Source organism: Sabethes cyaneus, chromosome 3 (genome assembly GCF_943734655.1).
Source record: "Sabethes cyaneus chromosome 3, idSabCyanKW18_F2, whole genome shotgun sequence".
In the NCBI taxonomy this organism is placed as follows: domain Eukaryota; kingdom Metazoa; phylum Arthropoda; class Insecta; order Diptera; family Culicidae; genus Sabethes; species Sabethes cyaneus.
In genome coordinates this window covers 65,453,843-65,475,058 of record NC_071355.1, presented here as the reverse complement: position 1 = coordinate 65,475,058, position 21,216 = coordinate 65,453,843, and the positions used below count along the sequence as shown (strand labels likewise).

The 21,216-nt window shown below is 44.7% G+C and overlaps 1 protein-coding gene across 1 annotated transcript in view; it reads left to right on the top strand.

Moving 5' to 3' along the window:
* The window catches only part of LOC128739660 (uncharacterized), a 48,034-nt gene extending 31,436 nt beyond the window's left edge, over positions 1-16,598 (top strand). The window contains exons 5-6 of the mRNA XM_053835155.1: positions 10,247-10,516; positions 14,011-16,598. Coding sequence (XP_053691130.1) covers positions 10,247-10,516; positions 14,011-16,598 — 2,858 coding nt within the window. The remainder of the gene's footprint in view (positions 1-10,246; positions 10,517-14,010) is intronic.
* The last annotated feature ends 4,618 nt before the right edge of the window (positions 16,599-21,216 follow it).

Sequence of the window (21,216 nt, the reverse complement as noted above, 5' to 3'; positions counted from 1 at the left end):
AAATGCAGGACACAATCTAATGGTCGGATGCGACACAAGAAGCGGAAGCATATTTCTCGCTTCCGTACATGACTGCGGCCAGCCAGCCAGCCAGCCAGCCAGCAGCAGTGACCCCTTCTTCGGTGCGGCGGCCTGCGGAGACGCATGCATATATATGTGGGACTTTACGACGTCCGATATTTGCTGTGAATTTGTTTTAAATGTGTCGACTTGAAGATTTTTACGACCGCTTCTGCATCTTCGTTTTCTCCGTTTGCCTGCTCTCAGTCCCCTGCTGGGGTGATGGGGCTGGAAGCTGGCACACACGGATAGCGAAAGGGTTGCTGCGAACAACCAGCATGTGCTTGTGTAGTGCTGCTGCTGCTGCTGCTGCTGCCACCCAGTGCAGTATGGGGGCTAATCAGACGGGTTTTATTGCTATTTTATTTCTTTGAAAACTATCGTTCTGCGGTGGTCACGCGGAGTGAGTTTTCCTGGGGGCAAACTCCGGGCAACGGCGACGGCTCCGGACGTTTCTGGTTTTCCTGCTGGCTATAGTTCAAACCGTATATTTCCAATTTTTACCACTGTGGGACTCGAATGGACACAGATCAGCGGACAGATTAGCCATCGGGTTTGTCCGAAACGTTAAAATCTTTAAGATTTTTCACAATTTATAAGTTCAGCTGAAACATGACAGAGCAGTTCGCTCGGTTGAACTGACGAAACGCCACCAAGTCGGATGTAATAATCAAACGAATCAAATCGTGCCGTCTGCTCTGCTCGTTTTATGCGCTTCTCTGCTTCGGTCACCCTGGTAATCCCCGGCCAGGCAGCAGCCCCGGCAAGGAAACTGCATCCGGATGCACACGGACCGACCACCATTGGCAAACGAGAAGAAAACGATACTTTATATCCTGTCTCGACCAATATTCTGTCGCTGCAGGAGCAAAAATAGTGTACACATCGGTCCTCGTTCGTCCCGTAGCCAATGTCGTATCCCCTGTGCGCTTTGTACCGAGCAATACAATTGCTTTTATGTGAAATTCCATTCCTGCAAATAATAGATTTTCCTTTTGCGCCAGAATGAGCTTCTTATATCTCCTTTCCCTTTGGACATTTCATCCAGTGGCACTGCTTCATGTATGGCGCGCCGTGTATTGAGAACACTCGGTTTGGGCTGTGACAGGGGGATACTTCACAATCCTTTTTACCGGCAAAACCCCCGTCGTGGATAACGAAGGTTGAGTCAGCTTCACAAGATACCGAACCACGTGAGGTGATTATCTCCTTGTGTTTCGCCGAAGAAAAGGGGTCGTCAGCGGTAAGGCAGAGCGCGCAGCAAATTAAAATGTCAATATTGAATGTGTCTCTGGCCAGGTCCACTGGAGGAACTTCTGGCTCTGGCTGCTATGACGTCACACGTCATAACCAAACCGAAGACGCGCACAACTGTTCCTGACATCCGTGGACTCTCCGGCTTATTTGCAATCCTCCTAGCGTGTAGGATAATCCCTTTTCTTCGACAGACGGCTCGGTCTATCGTCATATCACAAAACAGCGAGATATTGCTTCTGATTGACACAACCGACAAGGGCGTAATTGATATTGTCTTATTTGTCCTCCCGCTCGGTTGGATGGACCGAGGACTGTGCCAGTAGTGCCACGAGAAAGGATTAGATCCCAACTGCACTCCCAACCAATCATCGTATCGTCTTACACTAGCAGCAGCAAGCAGCCGGCAGCAGGAGCAACAAAGTCCTCAAAAAAACTCCTCTTTTCCGTTGACATTTGAATATGATTAACCCCTTTCGATTAGCACGTCCCGGGGGTGGTGAACAGCATCTGCTCGGTCGTCCTCGTCATCGTCGTCGTGCGTTTTGAATGCACCAGCTGATATCCAACTGATTATCCGGGTTCATTCAGTCAAAAAAAATCATTGTTTACCCGAAACCCAGGTTTCACTTTCGAAACCAGGAGGAGCAGGATGCCGAGAAAGTAAAACACCAGGACGAATGAAACCCAGTGTCGGCCGCCTGACTACCGAACAAAGGTTACGCCCTGCCTGTGTGCCTGAGCCTGTGTGTGGTACCCCCGTTGTCGCTTTGATCGGAAATAAATTTCGATTTTATACAAAGAACAAAAAAAAGCGTAGCCTTATGGTACGCGCACAGCGCGTGGTTACGTTACGTTAGTAATACCAATGAAAATGATGTCTTCAATCCTTTTACCTTGCCGCCTCGCCAAACAGGAGACAAAAAAACCGAACGCATCTTCCGTAAACAAAACGTACACGCACACACACGCCCGGGGAGGAGAGCAGGAATCCGACTAACCTACAAAATCGTTCCACGCGCGATGACAGCTTGTTGTACGACGTGAGTACAAACATGCCCCCACACTCCGCGCCGCGCCGCGATTTCTGTTCCGCGGTTGTTCTTCGGAAGCGTGTGCCGGCCGCGCCGTGTGCGGATGTGTTTTTGCCTCTTTCGATTTATTATTCATTCATACAGGCGCTGCGCTGCCGTTCTACACTCTCTGCACACTACAGACTTAGCGCTCCGAAGCCGGTGCGAGAGCTCTCCTGGAAAGGTGCACCACACCGGGACGCGGACACGGACCCGAGCCCGAGCAGGCAGCAGCGGTGGCAACACGCCGCGTAAATGCGCGGATGATGATGCTAAGCGCAAAGGATGAAAACCGGCTGTGCCGGAAAACGACGAAGGGGTGCAGCAGAGGTGCAACAACTCGTGTCGTTCATGGTTATGTTAATTATCCTTGTGTTTTTTGTGCGTCTCAAATTAAAAGGATCGCGCGGAGAAAGCAAGATGGGCCTAGAGGACAATTAAAAACTAGAAAAAAAAAGAATGTGGCTTAACAACGCATTACGCCGAGAATTATTATTCGAAAGGAAGCACGGCTGTTCTGTGTGCCACACAGACGCACACATCTCATCGAGATGTGTTTAATATTCCACTCTCAAGGGACATAAATTTTGTCCAGAAGGGAACTGTCCGAATCGGTTGGGATCCGTGTATTGCCGAATCTTCGACTTTCCCGAAAGTATGCTTTATTCAAAAACGACCCTTCCGGTCGATCCTAAGCTGATAATGGGACGTACCGTAATAAAAATCGACACTCGGGCTTCGACCGGAGGTTCTCGACGCATTTAACCCGCTGCTGCTACTGCTGCTGATAACACGTTTTCGATTCCTTCGCTCCGTGGTGGTGAGACCCGGACCGGATTAAAGTCCACCCAAAGCAAACAGTGCAGCGTCGTCGTTTGATGACGGTGCCATTGATTACGAACGAAAAAAAATGTAAATTTGAAAAGGACTAATTCCTTAGTCCGCTCGTGAAAACAATCTCACTCGGGATGGCGCGTACGTGACCTTACCCGATTTGGGCTGACCACCCAGAAAGGATAGTGAGATTGGCGTGGCAGGCGGGGGAGGATTATTGGGTGATCATGTCTGCTGGGGAGTTCACAGAATTTGACTTGCACAATCGGGTCGGTTTGCTTCTGACGGTTGACATTATTGCTGATGGATACATTATTACCGGTGAAAGTGTCAGGATTTTGTAGTTTCACTAAATTTCACACTTTACGAATTCATTACTTTATTCATGGAATCAAAATCGCATTGTTTTTCCGTGTCCATACCACTTCGTAGTAAGTGTGTCTCTTTCTGCATAGAAAAAATCCATGTTTTTTTAGAATTCGAACTCTAAATACCGTAAGAATATCAGGATGCCTGCAGCTACACTGTAAATAAGGTTAAATGAATGTACGACGTGGAATACTAAGGCCAATCGTGGCCTAAATTTTGTAGCAGCCAGCAAAAAACTCGTGGTGGTTCTCAAAGTGTTCGACCAGAAGAAGATAGTTCGGGAAATAGCCAGTCCCCATACCGAGTGGCATATCCTCACATGGGTGGATGTTGGGGAAGGTTGATCCAGACCGTCAAATCTCAAATGTATTCTGCGACGGAAAATTTCGATACCTGTTGACCAAAATCGAAAGAATCATCAACTCACGTCCCCTGACGCACGTATCGGTGGAATACTCGGATGCTCCTGCTGTTCTGACTCCAAATCATCTCATCTTGGACTCATCCAGCAGACTGAAACCGGTCACACCGTTCGACGATCGCGCTGACGCGTTGAAGCATTCCCAAAGGCGGAAATGAATATATTCACCTTCCAGACCTCACATGGCGTACGAAGATTATTTCTATGTGCATTTGAAAACAATTTAACAAAATCAAGAACACAAACAATTGCCTTCCTGTTACCTTACAGAATATAAAGATAGTTTTTTATTACCAATCGTTCCCCCCGGTTGAATGGATTTTACCAATTTGATCCCATTTTAGCAATAACATATCTTTTCACCACATTTCCAATGAAACGCCAAACATGCGCATACATACTGAATTATATTATAACCAAACAGAGAACTTTTTCAACACAGATATAAAATTCGCCTATGTTTAATCGTCTCACCGTAAAGAATTTGCGATCTGTTGTGACAACGAACTTTCGTCATTTTTGGTTTGACAAACTTCCCTAACAGAGACATCAAATTGGACTAGATTTATTCGCTTTCGTAAAAATTTTTGTTGGAACGAGAGGGCCTTGTCACTTTTTTTGGCGTACTTCCCAAGCAAAGACATCAAAATAGTCAAACTTTAATCACGGTGTTGAGAAATCTTGTTGAGACGAGGAGACTTTGTCGTTTGTTCTGGCTTACAAGTTGGTCTGCGTTAAATCGTCGCAAAGTATCTTCAACCTATTGGGACAGGGAGATTTTGTTATATTTTTTCTAAATACACGTTGAAACTATGATGGCATCCTTTCCAACCAATCACGGATTTCCAGTTGGACAGTGCTTCATTTTTGCTGTCAATAGTGTGCACTTAAAAATCAATAGTTTTCTTTATTGGTATGGATGGGTAGAAGATTTTCCGATTAATTGGCGCAAAAATATTGAAAAACGATCAGGAAACGACTAAGCTATTAGCGCTCAAAATCTTTCTTTTCTTCGTGACGTTCGCAATTTTTTATTTTTTTGGAATGACATCCTATTCCAAACTTTGCCGTAAGACGTAGTCTTACCTCCAAAAGTAAAAGTGAAGTCGATTCTTCGAGAATTCAATCTGTTTAGTGCATAAAACTCTTAAACTAGTGTTTGATCACTAGTTTTCAAGTAGTTTTAAACACTAGTCTGTAGAAATTTTAATCACTAGTACTTTAAGTACTTTAAGTACTTGTACTTAAAGTACTTAAAGTACTAGTGATTAAAATTTCTACAGACTAGTGTTTAAAACTACTTGAAAACTAGTGATTAAAATGCCTAAACATCAGTGATTAAATACTAGGATAGATCAGCGTTTAGATGGTAATGTTAATCCGAAACCGGAAAATAGAACAAAAGAAAAGGAAGGTAAAGTGAAAAACGGTCCATTTGGTAAATGATCTTATCAGATGGCAGACGCCCGTTACATGTAAGCACGTTTTTGCTTACCAGGTTCGGTGTGATAATTTTATACACCTGCGACTTCGATTCTGAACAAAAGTGACAAACAGGTTTTTGGTTTAGTTTGGTTTTTATTATAGAGCCTTTAAGCTTTAACCCGTGGTGACAAACAGGACTTATCTATTTCGATAAAACCTAGACCAAATTAATGTCCTGAAAGTAAACCGTTAAAGAAAAGAGTGCAACCATCTCTTCCTTCAACCGATTATGTCGATTTACTGTAAGAATTTATTCGGAGCTGAAGTCTTACAAAAAACACAGCTTGTTCAGATGACCTTAAGGTACGACGCAGGTCTAACAAACCTGTCGTCGTATGTTCGAATCTCAGCTAAGAGAGGCTGTTAGAGTCAATAGGATCATAGCGTTAGCCCCTGTACTATAACAGATGGGCTGCGAAGTCTGTCGAATAAAAACAGAACTGGTCTAGTTCTAAAAACGGAATGTAGCACCTGGGCTTTGTTTGCTTTGGGCCTTAGATCAACTCGTAAAATATCTTTGCGGAACCATTAGTCCGCTTGGTTTGCTTCAAATGCATATATTGAATTTGGCCGAAATGTGGTTTCAACTGGGATTGGGCGATAACGTATCGATACCCGCGATATCGATACTCGAAGGCTTTATTTTCGATATTTCGATATATTTCATCGATACTTACGACGTCGATATTATGCTAAATCGATAATTTCATCCCGATACTGTTTTGATAAAGCGGGATATGCAACTGAAAAAATATTAGCTCAAACTTGGCCAGGAAATGCTGAAGAAAGTAATATTTTAAGGATTTTTTCTGGTGCTGTTTTCTTTTCAGGTATCTACTAAGCTTAATTCTCAAATTTACTTTATTAGAATTGACTCTTATGCAAAACCTTGAATAAGGTCACCTACATGTTTAACGCTTATTATACAGTAAGTGCATACGATACGCGATTTTCAGCAATTCAGAACTGACCAGAGAGCACAGAGAGTGTGGAGAGTGGGGGTTGACAGCATTAACAAAGACTTTCCAGCTTTTTACACGCCATAATACCGGAGACAGTGGCAGGGGTGGGACAGATATCGAGAAGAGCTAGAACCCGAAAGGAGCAACTCCTGCCGGAACTCTGCAGGAATGGCCAAAAACCGCCAGCAACGACACATCACTGGATGGTTTGAGGGCTGCCGGACGAGTGAATTGAAGGTGTGGTTTGTCCCATCTCGGATAGATTGCTGTAATTACCGCAGCATAACGCTGGCCAAAGCCACCAACAGGGTGCTCTCCCAGATTGTCTTGCGTTGTCTATCCCCGGTGGCAGGAGAGTTCGTAGGGTAGTACCAGGAGGGCTTTGTGGAGGCCCGTGCTACTACCAATCAAATATTTACTCTTCAGCAGGTCATCCAGATGTATCAGGAGTACAACCCATCATATTTTTGTGGATTCCTGGGCAGCATACGATGCAGTCGGGCGCGAACAGCTGTGGCAGGTGGTGCACGAGTGCAGTTTTCCGTACAAAGAGATTGATTAATTTTTATGAATTCCTTTTTTGTGTAGCATTTCCTAATCCCAGAATGCCGCCCTTAATAGTATCGATAAATCTAATATCGATGCTTCACGAACCATATATCGACGGTATCGGTAAACCGGCAGATTTGATATTGATATTCAATTATCGATACTTTCGGGATTTTTGCCCAATCCTAGTTTCAACCTAATCGACGTATACGCACAGACAAATGATAAATTCGATGATGCTAAAAACGAGTTTTGGGATAGACTCGAGAGGACCTATGAAAAGTGCCCAAAACAAAGATGCAAATGCGCAGATCGGGAGGAAGGAATTCTTCCGTCCTGTCATTGGAAGATATAGCGTTCATCTGTCAATCAACGATAACGGTCTGCCACGGCCAGAGGAATGGCCACCTGTTGCACCTACTTTCCACTTCTAAATATTCGGAAACACACCTGGAGGTATTCGAGAAGGGGACTCTAGCTCTCAGATCGATCATGTCTTGATTGACGGTCGACACTTTCCGGATGTCATCGATGTACCGTCTTTTCGGGGACCAAATATCGCTGCTGACCGCTGTCTCGTGCTCTTGTGTAAGATTCGCGCAAGGTTGTCGAAAGCGGCGAATGTTCGCACTGAGAAGACGCTTCAACATGCAGCGAATGACGGTAGATGACGTCCCTACTAGCACAGTTGTTATAAACTAGTTATGGTGACCGATTAATGACTAATTTCAGTCATATTAACAATTTCCCACCCTTTCGTACGCGATGAATTACAACCGTCGCGGGCGAAACCGTCGCCAGAATAGTCGCGGGGGCAAATATCGTTTATTTTGTCAAGTAAATCAATAGCTTACGCGCTAGACAAGCATAATATATACTTATAACTTACATACAGCCAAGCAGATTCTTTCTGCGACGATTTCAAGCTATCAAAAAAGTAAGCAGCGCGTTTTGTTACCAAAAAAACGAGCAATAAATAGTCAGTAGAATACGCCAGAAAGGTTGATCAACGAGTCACAGAACAGCAGGAGGAAAGGGAACTAGGGGACTATAAGTGGGCTGTGGAGGAACCTTCATGATGCTATTGAAACAATTGCTAGAGAGTTGGTAGACACGACGCGTGGAAGACAGCGTAACAGCTGGTTTGATGCCGAATGCCAGAGAGTAAGAGATGAGAAGAATCAGGCCAAAAGGCACATGCTCACTGCGACTACACGTCAAAACAGAGAAAGGTTTAGACTCTAAACTTTAGAGAGACTAGAGCTGTGGAAAAAATGCGAGTACGAGGAACACATGTTCGCCGCCGCAGACGAGAGATTCGCCAGCAACGACACACGGAGTTGTGATGTGCAATGATAGCGCTGGTCTCATCATCTGTTTATGGACTTTAAGGTGACGTACGCTTCAATCAAACGAAATGTTCTGAGGCAAATAATGCTAGAGCATGGTTTCGTGCGACGCTGGATGAGTCAAAATCATACGTCAGAATAGCGGGTGAGACCTCAGCCTGGACTAAAACAAGGGGATGCACTCTCTAACCTGCTATTCAACATTACCTTGGAAGGTGCAATATGAAAAGCTAACGTGGAAAGGAACGAGGCTATCATCAAGAAATCGCACATGTCATCGAAATCTACCGTAGAGCAGTGGAAGAGGCCTTTTAAACGGGAAGCAGCGAGAACACGGAAGAGCAGCGGAACTTAACACCGTTAAAACGAAGTACATGGTTGCTAGCAAGAACCGTGGGAGTTCAACGGTGTTGCTGCCAAGGGAGATGAAACGATAAGAAGTAGTTGAAGAATTCAATGTGACAACGATGTAAACCGTGAAATGAATCGATGAATTGCAGCCGCCAATCGGGCTTTCTACGGATGACGTAGCCAGCTGAAGTCCCGTAGTTCGCAAATTCGCACAAAACGCACAAAACTCGAATAGAAATCCTCCCGGTAGCCCTGTACGGACATGAATCATGGACGCTAAATGAAGCTGACCAATGAGTGGTTGGAGTTTTTGAGCATAAAACCGAGCCCAGGACCGACAGAGGACTGGAGGACCATAATTTGTTCGGTGCAAGTTTGATGACGGACCGCCGCTAATAAAGTAAAGTAAAGTTTTAAGTTTTAAGTTAATTCCATCGCACTCGACTGTATCGTATGCTGCCTTAAAATTTACGAAAATATGATGCGTCACGTTGTACTCCCGACATTTCTGGAGGATTAGTCAGAGAGTGAAAATTTGATCCGTAGTAGCACTGGCCCCCATAAAACCCAAGCCCAGTACTGCCTTGCGAATTATCTTGCTATCGGGGATAGACGACGTAACATAACCTGGGAAAGCACTTTGTAAGCGGCGTTGACCAGCGTAATGCAATTAAGCCGATCACTTTTTATAGATGGAACAAACTACATCTTCCTCTGGAAGTTTCTACTAGTCTCAAATCCTTGAAATAATCCAGCGAAGTGCTTTAGCTAGTGGTTCTGTGCCTTTTTGGCTGAGTTTTGCCGAGAGTGGGTCCTTTCCGGCGGCTCTATTGTACTTTAACTGACCGATTTCTAGCCGGATCGCTTTGAGATCGAGAATCGGCGCGTTGTTATCGTTATCGGAGGCATTCCTAGGTTAACTTCCGCTCCGTTAACGGCATCTTCCTACACAAATCAGGCTTCGGTGCGTTGCCTGTATCAGATTGGTTCACCTCATAGAACTTATGCGCCTCATCGGAATAGTTGTTCTAGCTCTTTACGATCGATGTCCTCCTTCTGGCGCATTTCAATCATTTCGTGCACTCGAGGTTTCTTCCCTTAGCACCGCAGTTGTGCTCCATTGATGGCCGAGCGTATTCTGCTCCATCCGTCCTCGAGGGTCTAAGCCCCTAACTCCACCGATGTCATGCTTTCATCAAAATACATTAGATGCTCTTTAAAACGAGTGATTAGAGCGAAAAATTGTCTCTAAAATGACACTTTCCTATTTTAACTTTCTTTTGCACCCGCCAGGATTCTTCATTATGGTGGAATTTTCACTTGCTAACCACAACTCTCAGCTTTATCACAAATATCAATAGAATTGACCGGGCCGTTGAACCAAACCGAAAGCCAAATCCGCTCACCAAGAACACATTTCCACCGATTCCCACGCTTCAACAGCAAAGGTACCGTTCGTTCGTTAGTTTTTCTTTCTACATTCCTTCTGACACCGAATGACAAATCATATATATATTCGAACACAAACAATCCCAAAAGCCCTTCGGGAGGGTTCCGCCTCGGCTCGGGTGCAAACTGACCTCTCGCCCGGTCTCTCCTCGCTGGGTTATAAATTTTACCAGTCACCTACTTGTTCCACCTTCGCCACGATCGGTGTGGTGCGGTGCGGTGGTGGGATAACAATAGGCAAGGAGTACCAGCAGTGCAGCAGCAATTCGATGGCTATCGGCTGGGCAGCATCCTTTTTGTCTCGATTGTCGAGCTTCTCGAGAAAGGATCATCATCAGATCGTTATCACGCGTTCGATTGGTTTGATTTATCGTTCGATCGGTCCTGCTGTGGGTGCATCGCGATCAAAAACGTTCTTTTATTTTTATGATTTCATAGAATCGTCCTTTCGGGTGAAAGGGAATGAGTTGAATGTTTTACTTTGCGTTCGCTTTTTTTTCGTTTTTCTAGCAGCTTCAGTTTTTCCCTTGTTCAAACAAAACCAGTTTGGCCGTTAAATGATGATGGTGGCTAGCCCATTCGGTGGCAGTGTCTCGTGCCCAACACGATCCATAAACACTTTCCCTTCGGTGGACCTAATTTACATAAAGGTAACCCCCGTTGGATTTCAAGTAGCACATGCCATCCTGCCAGGGAGATCATCGCGGAAGGGTAAACAAAGGCAGGATGCGCGTAGCACATGCTCATCTTTTGACCTTTTTGCCTTTGGGAGACAAGCAGCATTTTTTTTTCGCTTCAGTTCTTATCGTTTTTATTGATCTGATCGTCGCTTGCTTAGGAGAGAAAAAATGTCGAGGTCATAATGGTTGAACTCAGTCAGGGCTCAGTCTCGTTGGGGTGACATTTTTTCTTGACTTACCGGTCGCTGGAGGAGAATGAGTTATCTTTTGCCTGCCGAGTCGAGCCGAGGGTAGACAATATAGAAATGAATTTAAAATGCATTTTTGATGAATGGAGTCGCGCACGATCTTGGCCAAGGCGCGAATGCGGCGCGTGGGCGAACGAGCAGAATTCACTTGCATAATAACAATATTGCTCGTTTCTCATTAATCTCCGTGTGCTTTCTATATTCTTGGCTGGTTTGTGATCGGAGCGTCGTTCACGTGAACCGTGGAGATTCTTGCGAAGCAAGTAATCTTTGCAATCGACGAGTTGGCCACTCCCTGCTCCGGCAGAAGGGCGAAAGATCACGTCGATATTGAAACATCATCGGTACCGTCATCTCCGGGATGGGATGGTCCACTGCTGTCGCCGATGACAGCTGGAAGAACTTTGCTTTTCCTCGCTATCGCATGTTGAAGAACGAATTGCGAGGAGGCGAGAACAATGCCCGCAGTAAATTGCCGATCGGTTCTGAACTGTCACCCGACATCCGACGGGCTAGTGATTGTATGGTTCGAGTCCCATGCTACACCGGACAATGCAGCCAACGAGCCCCGCCGAAGCTTCGTAATTAGAGGTTAGAAGACTGTGTTTACATTTTACTCTTTAGACTCCGAAACCCACGAGCCGCTGGCTCTGGCTGCATTGTCGGACACTGAAAACACGCCTCGGAGACAATCGTTTCGCGACGACGACGACGACGACGCGTTGTTGTTGTCCGTAGAACGGAGCAAAAAGTGCGATGATTAATTGTCGCATATTTCATGCGTTCGCACTTGCGATAGTTAGCCAAAGCAACGCCGCGTGACGCCAACGCGTTGCTGCGCGTACCGATTGAAGGCGTTTTCTTGCAAATTTTGTTTCACCGTCGTCGTCGTCGTATGCGTCTGTATACGTGTACGTACAGTTTGTAATTAAATTATGACATTCGAAGGGAAACCAAACCCGATTTCGAGGTGTGTCCACATTATCGTCACATGGATCATTATCGCTTCACCGTGAAAAATTAAGTGAAAATTTTCAATTTTTCACCGCCAAATTAAAACCAACAGTGGCAGCCACTGTCCCTTTTTTTGATAGTGCTCGAACAAAAAAAAAGCAGCCGGCCCCCGCCCTCTACAAAGCCATAATCTATTCACCACATGTTTCAATCCTGCGTAAGACGTGCTCGGAATGAAATTCATCCGTACTCAACTCAAAACTTTGTCTATCCGCTCGCCTCCATCCGCCGCTGTCCGTGGCTTTTATTGGCCTTGTCAGGACAATAAAATAAATGTTCTTTTTTTTCGTTTTGCGCCCTGCTTCCTATCGATAAGTAGCCTGCTGGCTTTAAAAAAACGACAATCTTTCCCATATATCAACACATCGAAAGTGATTACAATCATTGATCATCTTTAACCCCTCGTTCGTGCGGACGCGGACAAACTGGACGCTCCGGTTGTGGTGTCACTCGACAGCACAATCCGTAGCATCCGGATGATTGGTCACGCCACTGCCGCCGCTCTCTGATTGCACTGAAATTTTCCACTTCGATCAAGGACCATCCGTTTTTTTTAATAAACGTACACCAGACTAGAGTTTACCATACCACACATCGTCCGGCGCCTGTTTGCTGCTACTGGGTTAAATCGGTTTTTCTCCGGGAAAGTCACCAGTATCATAAAAATCATAAACAAAAGAATGGCAAACCACGCATTTTCCTGCAGACTTGGTTGGGGGTCCACATAGGAAAAAGGACACCATCTGCTCTATCACCAACGGAGCCCGTAGTATCACATAAATATGCGGACATTTATATTCCCCTTGCTACCGCTGTTGCTGCTACTCCTGTTCCTCTGTTGGCAGCCGCTCCCCCGCAATGGATCCACGACACAGAAGGATGGACCTTCCGTATCTGTTAGTGTGTAGGCAAATGGAAAAGCTGTTGCTGCCAGTTCCTGCCGCCGGTTCCGCCATTAGTGGCGAGCGGCTGCACTCTCCAATCGGGCCGAACCGAAGAGATGTCCTCATTTGTATTCAAATACGTATATCACTATTTCTTCCTGGGTCGTTTACTACGGGCTGTTTTTTCTCTTCTTCTTTTTATTCTACTTCCTGGCGTCTACATATGGGGCTCATTTTGTCCCGGGACAGCCACACAGTAAGAGCGGAGGGAGGTGGTCGATGGAAATATGGCCACCCCGAATGCGAAGACCACGTGTGGATTATGGCCTCTATGTAATGGGTATCGTTTTGAATTTCTGTCGGTCGGTCGGTCGGCTAGTTTGATCAGAGTCCCTGGAGTAAAGCTCGGCTTGGTGTAATTATTGGCTGAAATTTTCATTTTTTCGGTCCCGGAAAAATCTCACTTTCAACGCATCCAGGCAGGCAACGCAACGTTTTGGCATTTGACAGTTTAAAAATGTCACATCTGGGAAGTTTTCAAAAATATTTCAATTAATTTTCATCAAAGAGATTGAAAAAACCCATCGAAAATAGCTCGATTAAAAGCTATGAAATTATTTCCCACTGCACCACCGCCGTGCGCCGCGGCCCAACTTACCAGCTGCTGGGTATAAACAGGACATTGCGAATTAATGTAAATATCATTCGGATGGTTGGCATCGTACTTCCGCCGTGTCCGCCACTCGCTTGCACCCCGTTGGTTCGTTCGTTTGATCGGCCGATTGGATTTGACCGTAAGGGGAAAAATCACCGGAATGCCACACTGCTGCTGCTGACTGAACTGAACGCACATACCGCGCCAAAATCGCAGTTGCATTTTTGCACGAATGTCCCTCTAGAATAAATATTTATCTCCACACTCACTAGGTTGTGCGATTCCCGTCGTAGCACGCTTTGATGAACAAGCCAACTGTGTTTGATGCAATTTTTGAAATATTTTTTCCGTTTCTTTCTCTTCTTTTTTCCAGAACCTAGCAACTATGTCTGTAGTACGTGCAAAACCAAATACCATTCGGCGTGGCTACTGGTGCAACATGTCCAGCATGCCCACCGGGTGATGATCTACGAGGTTTCACTGGTGGACGATGAACCGGAAGCACGGAAAGAGGAACGAGCGGAAAGCAAACACGCTGATGCCGATGAGTGCAACCAGCCAGAAAGAGATAACGGCAATGCTTCGACAGGAAACGTTCCGAAATCATTGGTTCAGAGTGGAAAATCAACCTCGATGAATAATCTTAGCAGTAGTTCAAACTGTTCTAGCAATAACACAAGTACCAGTTCACGGGGAAGTGGAATCAATCTGCTGCAAAATCAGTTACAACTCCAACAACAACAACAACAACAACAACAACAACAACAGCAACAGCAACAACAACAGCAGCAGCAGCAACAACACCAACAACAGCATCAACAACCACCTCGTGATTCCCAAAGTCTTCCACCGCCCGGTTTACGGCATCATCCTCTGCTCCCACCACCGGAGATGCACCCAAACCCATTCGGTCTGCTTCGGATGCCGCAAAACCTGCACCCCCACAGTCCACTATTCGGCCGCGCTCACCATGACTTTCGCATGGAACACCTCATGTCCGAGCAGTTTCGCAACCATGGTCTCAATCTTGCGGCAGCTGCAGTCGCTGCGGCGAACCAGCTAAAATCGCACAACCAACAGTTCAACTCCGGCGTCAATCCCGTCACGGAACGGCCACCGTCGTCCGGAAGCATCTCCCTGCCCGGCACAACGCCGGCCGGTCTTGTTCTCGAGCCCCATATGGATTTTTACTCACAGCGCTTGCGGCAACTCGCGGGTACCACCAGTCCCGGGACTAATCCCAACACCTCCAATTCTCCCAGTCCCCGCAAGCAACATTCCCCTTCCTTCGCCAGCCCCTCCCCCTCGCAGCTACCACCGACACCGTTGACGAACAATTCGCGACCTCAAAGTCTAACGCCACCGGAAAAGCACACCGAACTGGGCCTGGAGTCGGGAACGATCACCAATACGCCCCGGTCGGCGTCGACTCCTCCGAACAAGCAGAGCCAAAGCAACGACGCATTCCACTCGTGCGAATTTTGCGGAAAAAAGTTTCGCTTTCACAGCAACCTGTTGGTGCACCGGCGAACCCATACCGAGGAACTCCCGTTCAAGTGCACGAGTTGCGATTTTTCCTGCATGGACGAGCAAAAACTGCAACAGCACATGAAAAAGCACGGACTTCCAAACGAAGATGGCATCAGTGGGCCGGAATCGATGGATTCCGACATGGATGAAGACTCCGACAACGAGTTAATGGATGCGGAAGACATTGACGGTGAGGACAATGACGACGACCAGGATGAGATGCTTGGTGAAGAGGCGGAAGATCTGAGCATGAGTAGTACTCAGAGCCACGCTAAAAAAGACGGTCAAATGCACATGCCGTCGTCACTGGTTGGTGAGTTGATGGACAAATTCGGCCTGTCCAACATTGCCCAGTATTCCGAGGCCTACAAACAAGCCCTACAGGAGTCGGGAAACGCATTGAAGCTGCAGCTGACAAGTAAAGATCGAGATAACAACAATAGCGCCATGGCCATCCCTGGACTGGCGGAAAAGTTGAACGGACTTCCGTCCGCGCTACGGATCAAAGAGGAACTAGCGAAGAACATGCTGCAGCATCATAATCCCCAACTTCCACAAGTTCCTCTGTTCAATCCATTCGAGAACCCTTTTGAAGCGTCCAAGCGTATGAAGCTGGAAGGGAGCGAGAGTTGGTGGAACATCTCCGGTCTGCACCGGAACGATTCTCTCTTTGAAAACCTGAAACCGGGCCGTGATCGAGGTCCCGGTGGGCTGCTCCAACCGATGATGAAGAAAGAAAGCAAACTCCGCAATGATACGTGCGAATTCTGCGGCAAAGTGTTCAAGAACTGCTCCAATCTTACCGTCCACCGGCGTAGCCACACCGGTGAGAAGCCTTACAAATGTGAACTATGTTCCTACGCGTGTGCGCAGAGCTCCAAGCTGACCAGGCACATGAAAACCCACGGTCGGCTTGGTAAAGACGTGTACCGGTGTCGATTCTGTGAAATGCCCTTTAGTGTTCCCTCGACGCTGGAGAAACACATGCGAAAGTGCGTTGTAAATCAAGGCAAACTGCAGCAGCAACAGCAACAGCGCGAACTGCAACACCTTCAACACCAACAGCAGTTGCACCATCAGCAGCAGATTGCTGCCCAGCAGCAGCTAGCCGCACAGCAAATGGCAGCAGCAGCAGCCGCCCAACAGCAACAAGCCGCTGCAGCTGCCGCCGCTGCACAACAGCATCAACATCGCGAACACCTGCAGCAACAGATGCAGCAATCAACACCACAACCTCCACGAGACTTATCTATGCTTCCGGTGTCCCCACCTCAGCCACCACAACTTCCTTCCGGCCTACTGCTACCGCCACTGCCCGTCCCGCCAATCGTCTCATTAGCGGAGCACCAGGAACGTACCGGTACTCCCGCGAATGGCAGCAGCAGTCACCCGAGCACCCCCATCGTCAAAGAGGAAGCGGCAACGGCATGACTTTACCCTCCCTGGAGTGGTTACGAGCTGCCCCCAAATCGAATGATGTCCCGAATCTACTAGGAAAACCGGACGGAAGGTACGAGATCTCTTTCCCACCCTCTGCCGGTGGCGAGTGATCTTCTAAGTTCAGTTCGCTTTTTCCATTCGAATGGCATTAGGGTCGAAGATTACACTTCGTTGTTTCAATGGCACAACCCTTCGAAGCAAAGAAGAATAACCTCCGACCAAGCATAAACATAACGTTTTACGAAGAAGAAAAAAATCAGAGGCATTAATACCAAAGTTTGAAGCGAGAAACACAATTATTAGCACAAAACAGATTTTTTATTTCTCGATTCTGTAAATACTAGCGTTGTAAGACAGAAAAAAGGCATTTAATTTAGTTAAAGAAAATGATAAATTATTAACCCCCCGCACAATTCCCGCGACAGAAAGACACCCGATATCGGTAGCGACATGTACATTCTCTTACCCCCTTTTTTTGTTTAAGAAAGAAGAAGAAGAAAAAAGTATAAATAAAAATTTAAAATTTTTATGCAAAAAGTCAGAAAAGCACATCACACTGAGCAAAAATGTCACATTCGAATGCGGATCCCAATTTCGGTCGGCACCCTGTTAGATCGGATAAGTTTTTGTTGATACTTTACTCCACCCCCCTTTGAAGTACTTTTCACTTCGGCCCCTAATTTGTTGTAAGTTAACTGTTTAGGCTAATTGAATTAACGTGACAAATCTTTTTTCATCCTATGCGTTTCATTTGTTCGGTTTCATCTCTTATTAGAATTTTTTTCTGTTGTTTAGCGTCGTCTTTTGACCGGTTTTTTCGATCTTTTGAGGTTATGTTTCTCCTGTTGGCATATATGTAAATAATGGTGACAGTCAGAAGTCATTTGTAACATATTGCAGTAAAAATCCAACCGCTGGCTGGCGAATAGTTTTTTTTCCTTTATCTGCTAGATTCTACGTTAAGACTGATCTATTTTCTCTATGTTTTCTAGCGTAATCTTTATTCGATTATATTTATTGGATCTCTTATTGGGTACTAATTGGCTGCATTCTATAGGCACTCTCCCTACTTTCGGTACTGTAAGGGGGGAGTGTCTATAAAATAAAGAAATGAAAAACACCAAACTGTTTATCTAATTTTAAAAGTCACGCGCGCAAAAATTTTCCAAATAGTAATCGGTTTATTCTTTCGTTCTAATTGATTGACATTCCGAAAAGCTATCCTGCAACTTGTAATAGTGAAAGACAATGCAGCAACTTTAAATGAGCAAACTGTAGTCATGAGACGGTTAATTTTAACTTTAGAGACGACAGTAAAAACAAAATAAAAAAACAAGAGAAAAAATCACACGAAGATTCCTATTAAACATTATGAATTTATGTAAATGTACAAATTGAACCTAAGTATAAAACCGGTGGGAAAAATCATGTAATAAATTTAAACAACAAAAAGTAGTAATTTATTTAAAGTGAGGCAAAACTCGAAAACAATAATAGGAAAAACAAGCAAACAACACGTTTGAGAGTAGACGATAAATGGTAACAAAACAGAAACCGGAAATCATGCACATACAGGCGTTATACAACTCTCACATAGACAAACACACACAAACAAACATACACACACTGAAACGCATACTTATTACATACAAAACTAAGAACGAATACAATATTTAATCGAAGTGAAAAATCCCATTATTGTATTTAATGCAAATATAGTGAAATAACGGAAAAAAGATCAGACAAAATGCAAGAAAACCTATATTGTATAACGATAATAAAAACGTACTTAAAGAAATAAATAAAAATATAAATGTTTACAAAAATCAATTTGTTTCGTCCGTCTTATTATGATGACAATGCCAGGAAAAAACTTTTAATGTGCGCTAAAACGGACCTCTGCCTGTGGCTGGTGAATATTCGGACCCCTTATGATGTGCGGTACCACCGCACCGGAATGGCAAAAGCTCGTTTCAGCAGCCTAAAGGTATACAACCCGGTTTTAGCTGTTCCTCTTGTTCTTACTACCTGCGCGCGTCGCAATTCCAGGTGTGCGGTATACTCGAGCTTTGCGCAAGGTAAGTAAAGGTAAGCAACTCACCTGGACGGGTGCTGCGTGTGTTGCCTACCAGTCAGGGGTATTGGAATAGGCTATAAATAACATTAGATGGCTTTGGGTGGCAGTTTTAACAGGACCCGGATAGTATTGAACGTCGGCCAAATTTATGTCAAATATGAGTTAGCTTTTGTATGACAGTCAAAGAAATGTTTGTAACAATTCTAAGCTTTCCTGGCTACTCATGTTGTTTATGTTTAATTGCAACTGAAAATCAAATATTAGAGGTCTCAGTGCGACACCTTTTTTTCTAAATTTTGTTTTTTATAGCTACCTACTAACAAACTCGTCAATCTATTTGATATTTACATCTTTCCGGTTGTCTGAAAAAAGTTTTAGTCGTTTTGGTTATAAGCTAAATTAGTTATAATCACAAATGTGAAGGTGTAATTTTGTCTCACTGTTAACCAATAGGTGGGAAGAGTGAGACAATGAGTAGTAGCATACTGAGACACCTATTTGAAGTCGTTTCAAACCATATTTTAGAGTAATTAAGAATAGTTTAGCAGTAGTGCTGTCTATTGTATCTAAGAAGCATACATTAATGTAATAATTATTATTGGGTCTGATTGAAAATTTCGATTATTAGATATACAGGACAAATCCTCGACACCTGACTCTTAACTAATACTCAAGAGTTCATTTACAGTCAATCCCTATGGACTGATTTGCAATTCAACACAAAAAAACTTGCATGGCAAAAGGTATGTCTCTGTGTCGCACCGTTGCCACTAGGAACGTTTTATGAAAAATAGTGAGTTAGCGGAGTTGGCAAACAATTCGATTGTCAAATTTTTTTTTTTTTATATTAACTCTTGTTACTATGTGATGCCATACAGTAATTTTAATTTTAATTTAATATGTATTTTGATGTTGAAAATCACTTGAAAATGAGTGCAAAAAAGTTACTTTGACCCCACCAAAACTGATTTTTGTTGAAAAATATATTAAAAAATCAACAAATTTTTCTCAAACTATATTATGCGATGTAGGTTCACAAACTTCACTTTCCATGAAAATATCGTGGATCATGAATGTTTTATGACGTAGCTATTCCAGTTGACTCACTGTTCCTGTTGTCTCACTGTTGACTACTCTCCCCTATTAATGACATTTTTTAATGTCGTACCGAATAAGTTTTGAGTTAGATACGCGCGTAAGCGAGACGAAGAACAATTCGAAGCTAGGTTACAAGTCCTGTCATAGAGAGATACTATTTCCATCTAACATTTAGGGCGGCATTGAAATCTGGTAGAATAGGGACAACTTCGACCGGACGTATCTTCGGCAGCTTACTATTGACTTTTCACTCAAAGAGTAGCCTAACCCAGTGGTTGAAGCAGGGATAAGCTTGGACTTTTGCTTGAGCTGCAGCTTAGAATTATACCAAAACTTGTACATGGATGTAGTTTTGGACTTAGAGGTGGACATAACCTTGACTGTGCGATGACTGTCTATCTTCATCGCTTTCAGCCAGGCATATGACGTAGTAGCAACGATGACTAACCGGATTACCATTTGAGGGGTCCAACTGTGATAGCGGAGGAACAGGTTACGGCGAGACTAGATGATGTCGTAGACCTTCTCCGGCGAATGTCAAACCCAGCATGTTTCATCGTTGCCGAAATGTCAACTTTATATTATGTAAAATGTAAAGATTTCATTTTGACAGTGCTTACTTACTTCTTCCAGCCGAGAGCCGGGGGCTTCTATTCCTGGTGCCTAGAGGTTCTTGAAGAGAACGGCTTTTATTGCACAGTTGTCCGGCATCTTTGCGACGTGGTAGGCCGGCACCGTAATCCCCCAACTTTCGCCAGGTGGGGATCTCTCCAAGCACTGCCCGTAGCTCAGCGTTCATACACCTGCACCACTCCTCGATATCCGTTTGTATTCCGCCAAAAATAGCCCGGAACTCCTTTCGTTCAAATACGACATGTGCACGTATGTCTTCCAGACGCCATAGTCTCAAGTCCGTAGAGAATTACCTGCCTGATTGGCGTCTTGTACATCGTCAGCTTAGTGCAGCGTCGTATGTTACTTGATCGAAACGTCAAAGACTTTCAGCTTGGATGCATCGGCGAATCTGCGAGTAAAGGTATTAGTGTCAGCGGTGACCAGTCATCCCAAATATACGACCTCATCGACCACTTCGAGTTCATCACCGTCAATAGTCACTGTCCTTGGTAGGAGAACTTTATTTTCTCTTGAATTGCTTTCAGCTTCCCAAGATTTCTACTAGTAAAGGTACCAGCTGCGTCTGCGAAAGCTAGAAATTAACTACTTTTGCCGAAGATCGTTTTCATGCTAGCTAGTTGAATCACATCTTCAATAGCGATGTTAAATAACATACATGCAAGGTTGCCACATGCACAAATTATTCTGTGTTTAACAGATATTTTGAAGAAATCGCTTGTACAGAATCTGTATGCATAGAATATAGATTTTCGCCAATTACACAGATTAAACAGATTTTTGAGCTTTTACGTGAGAGTG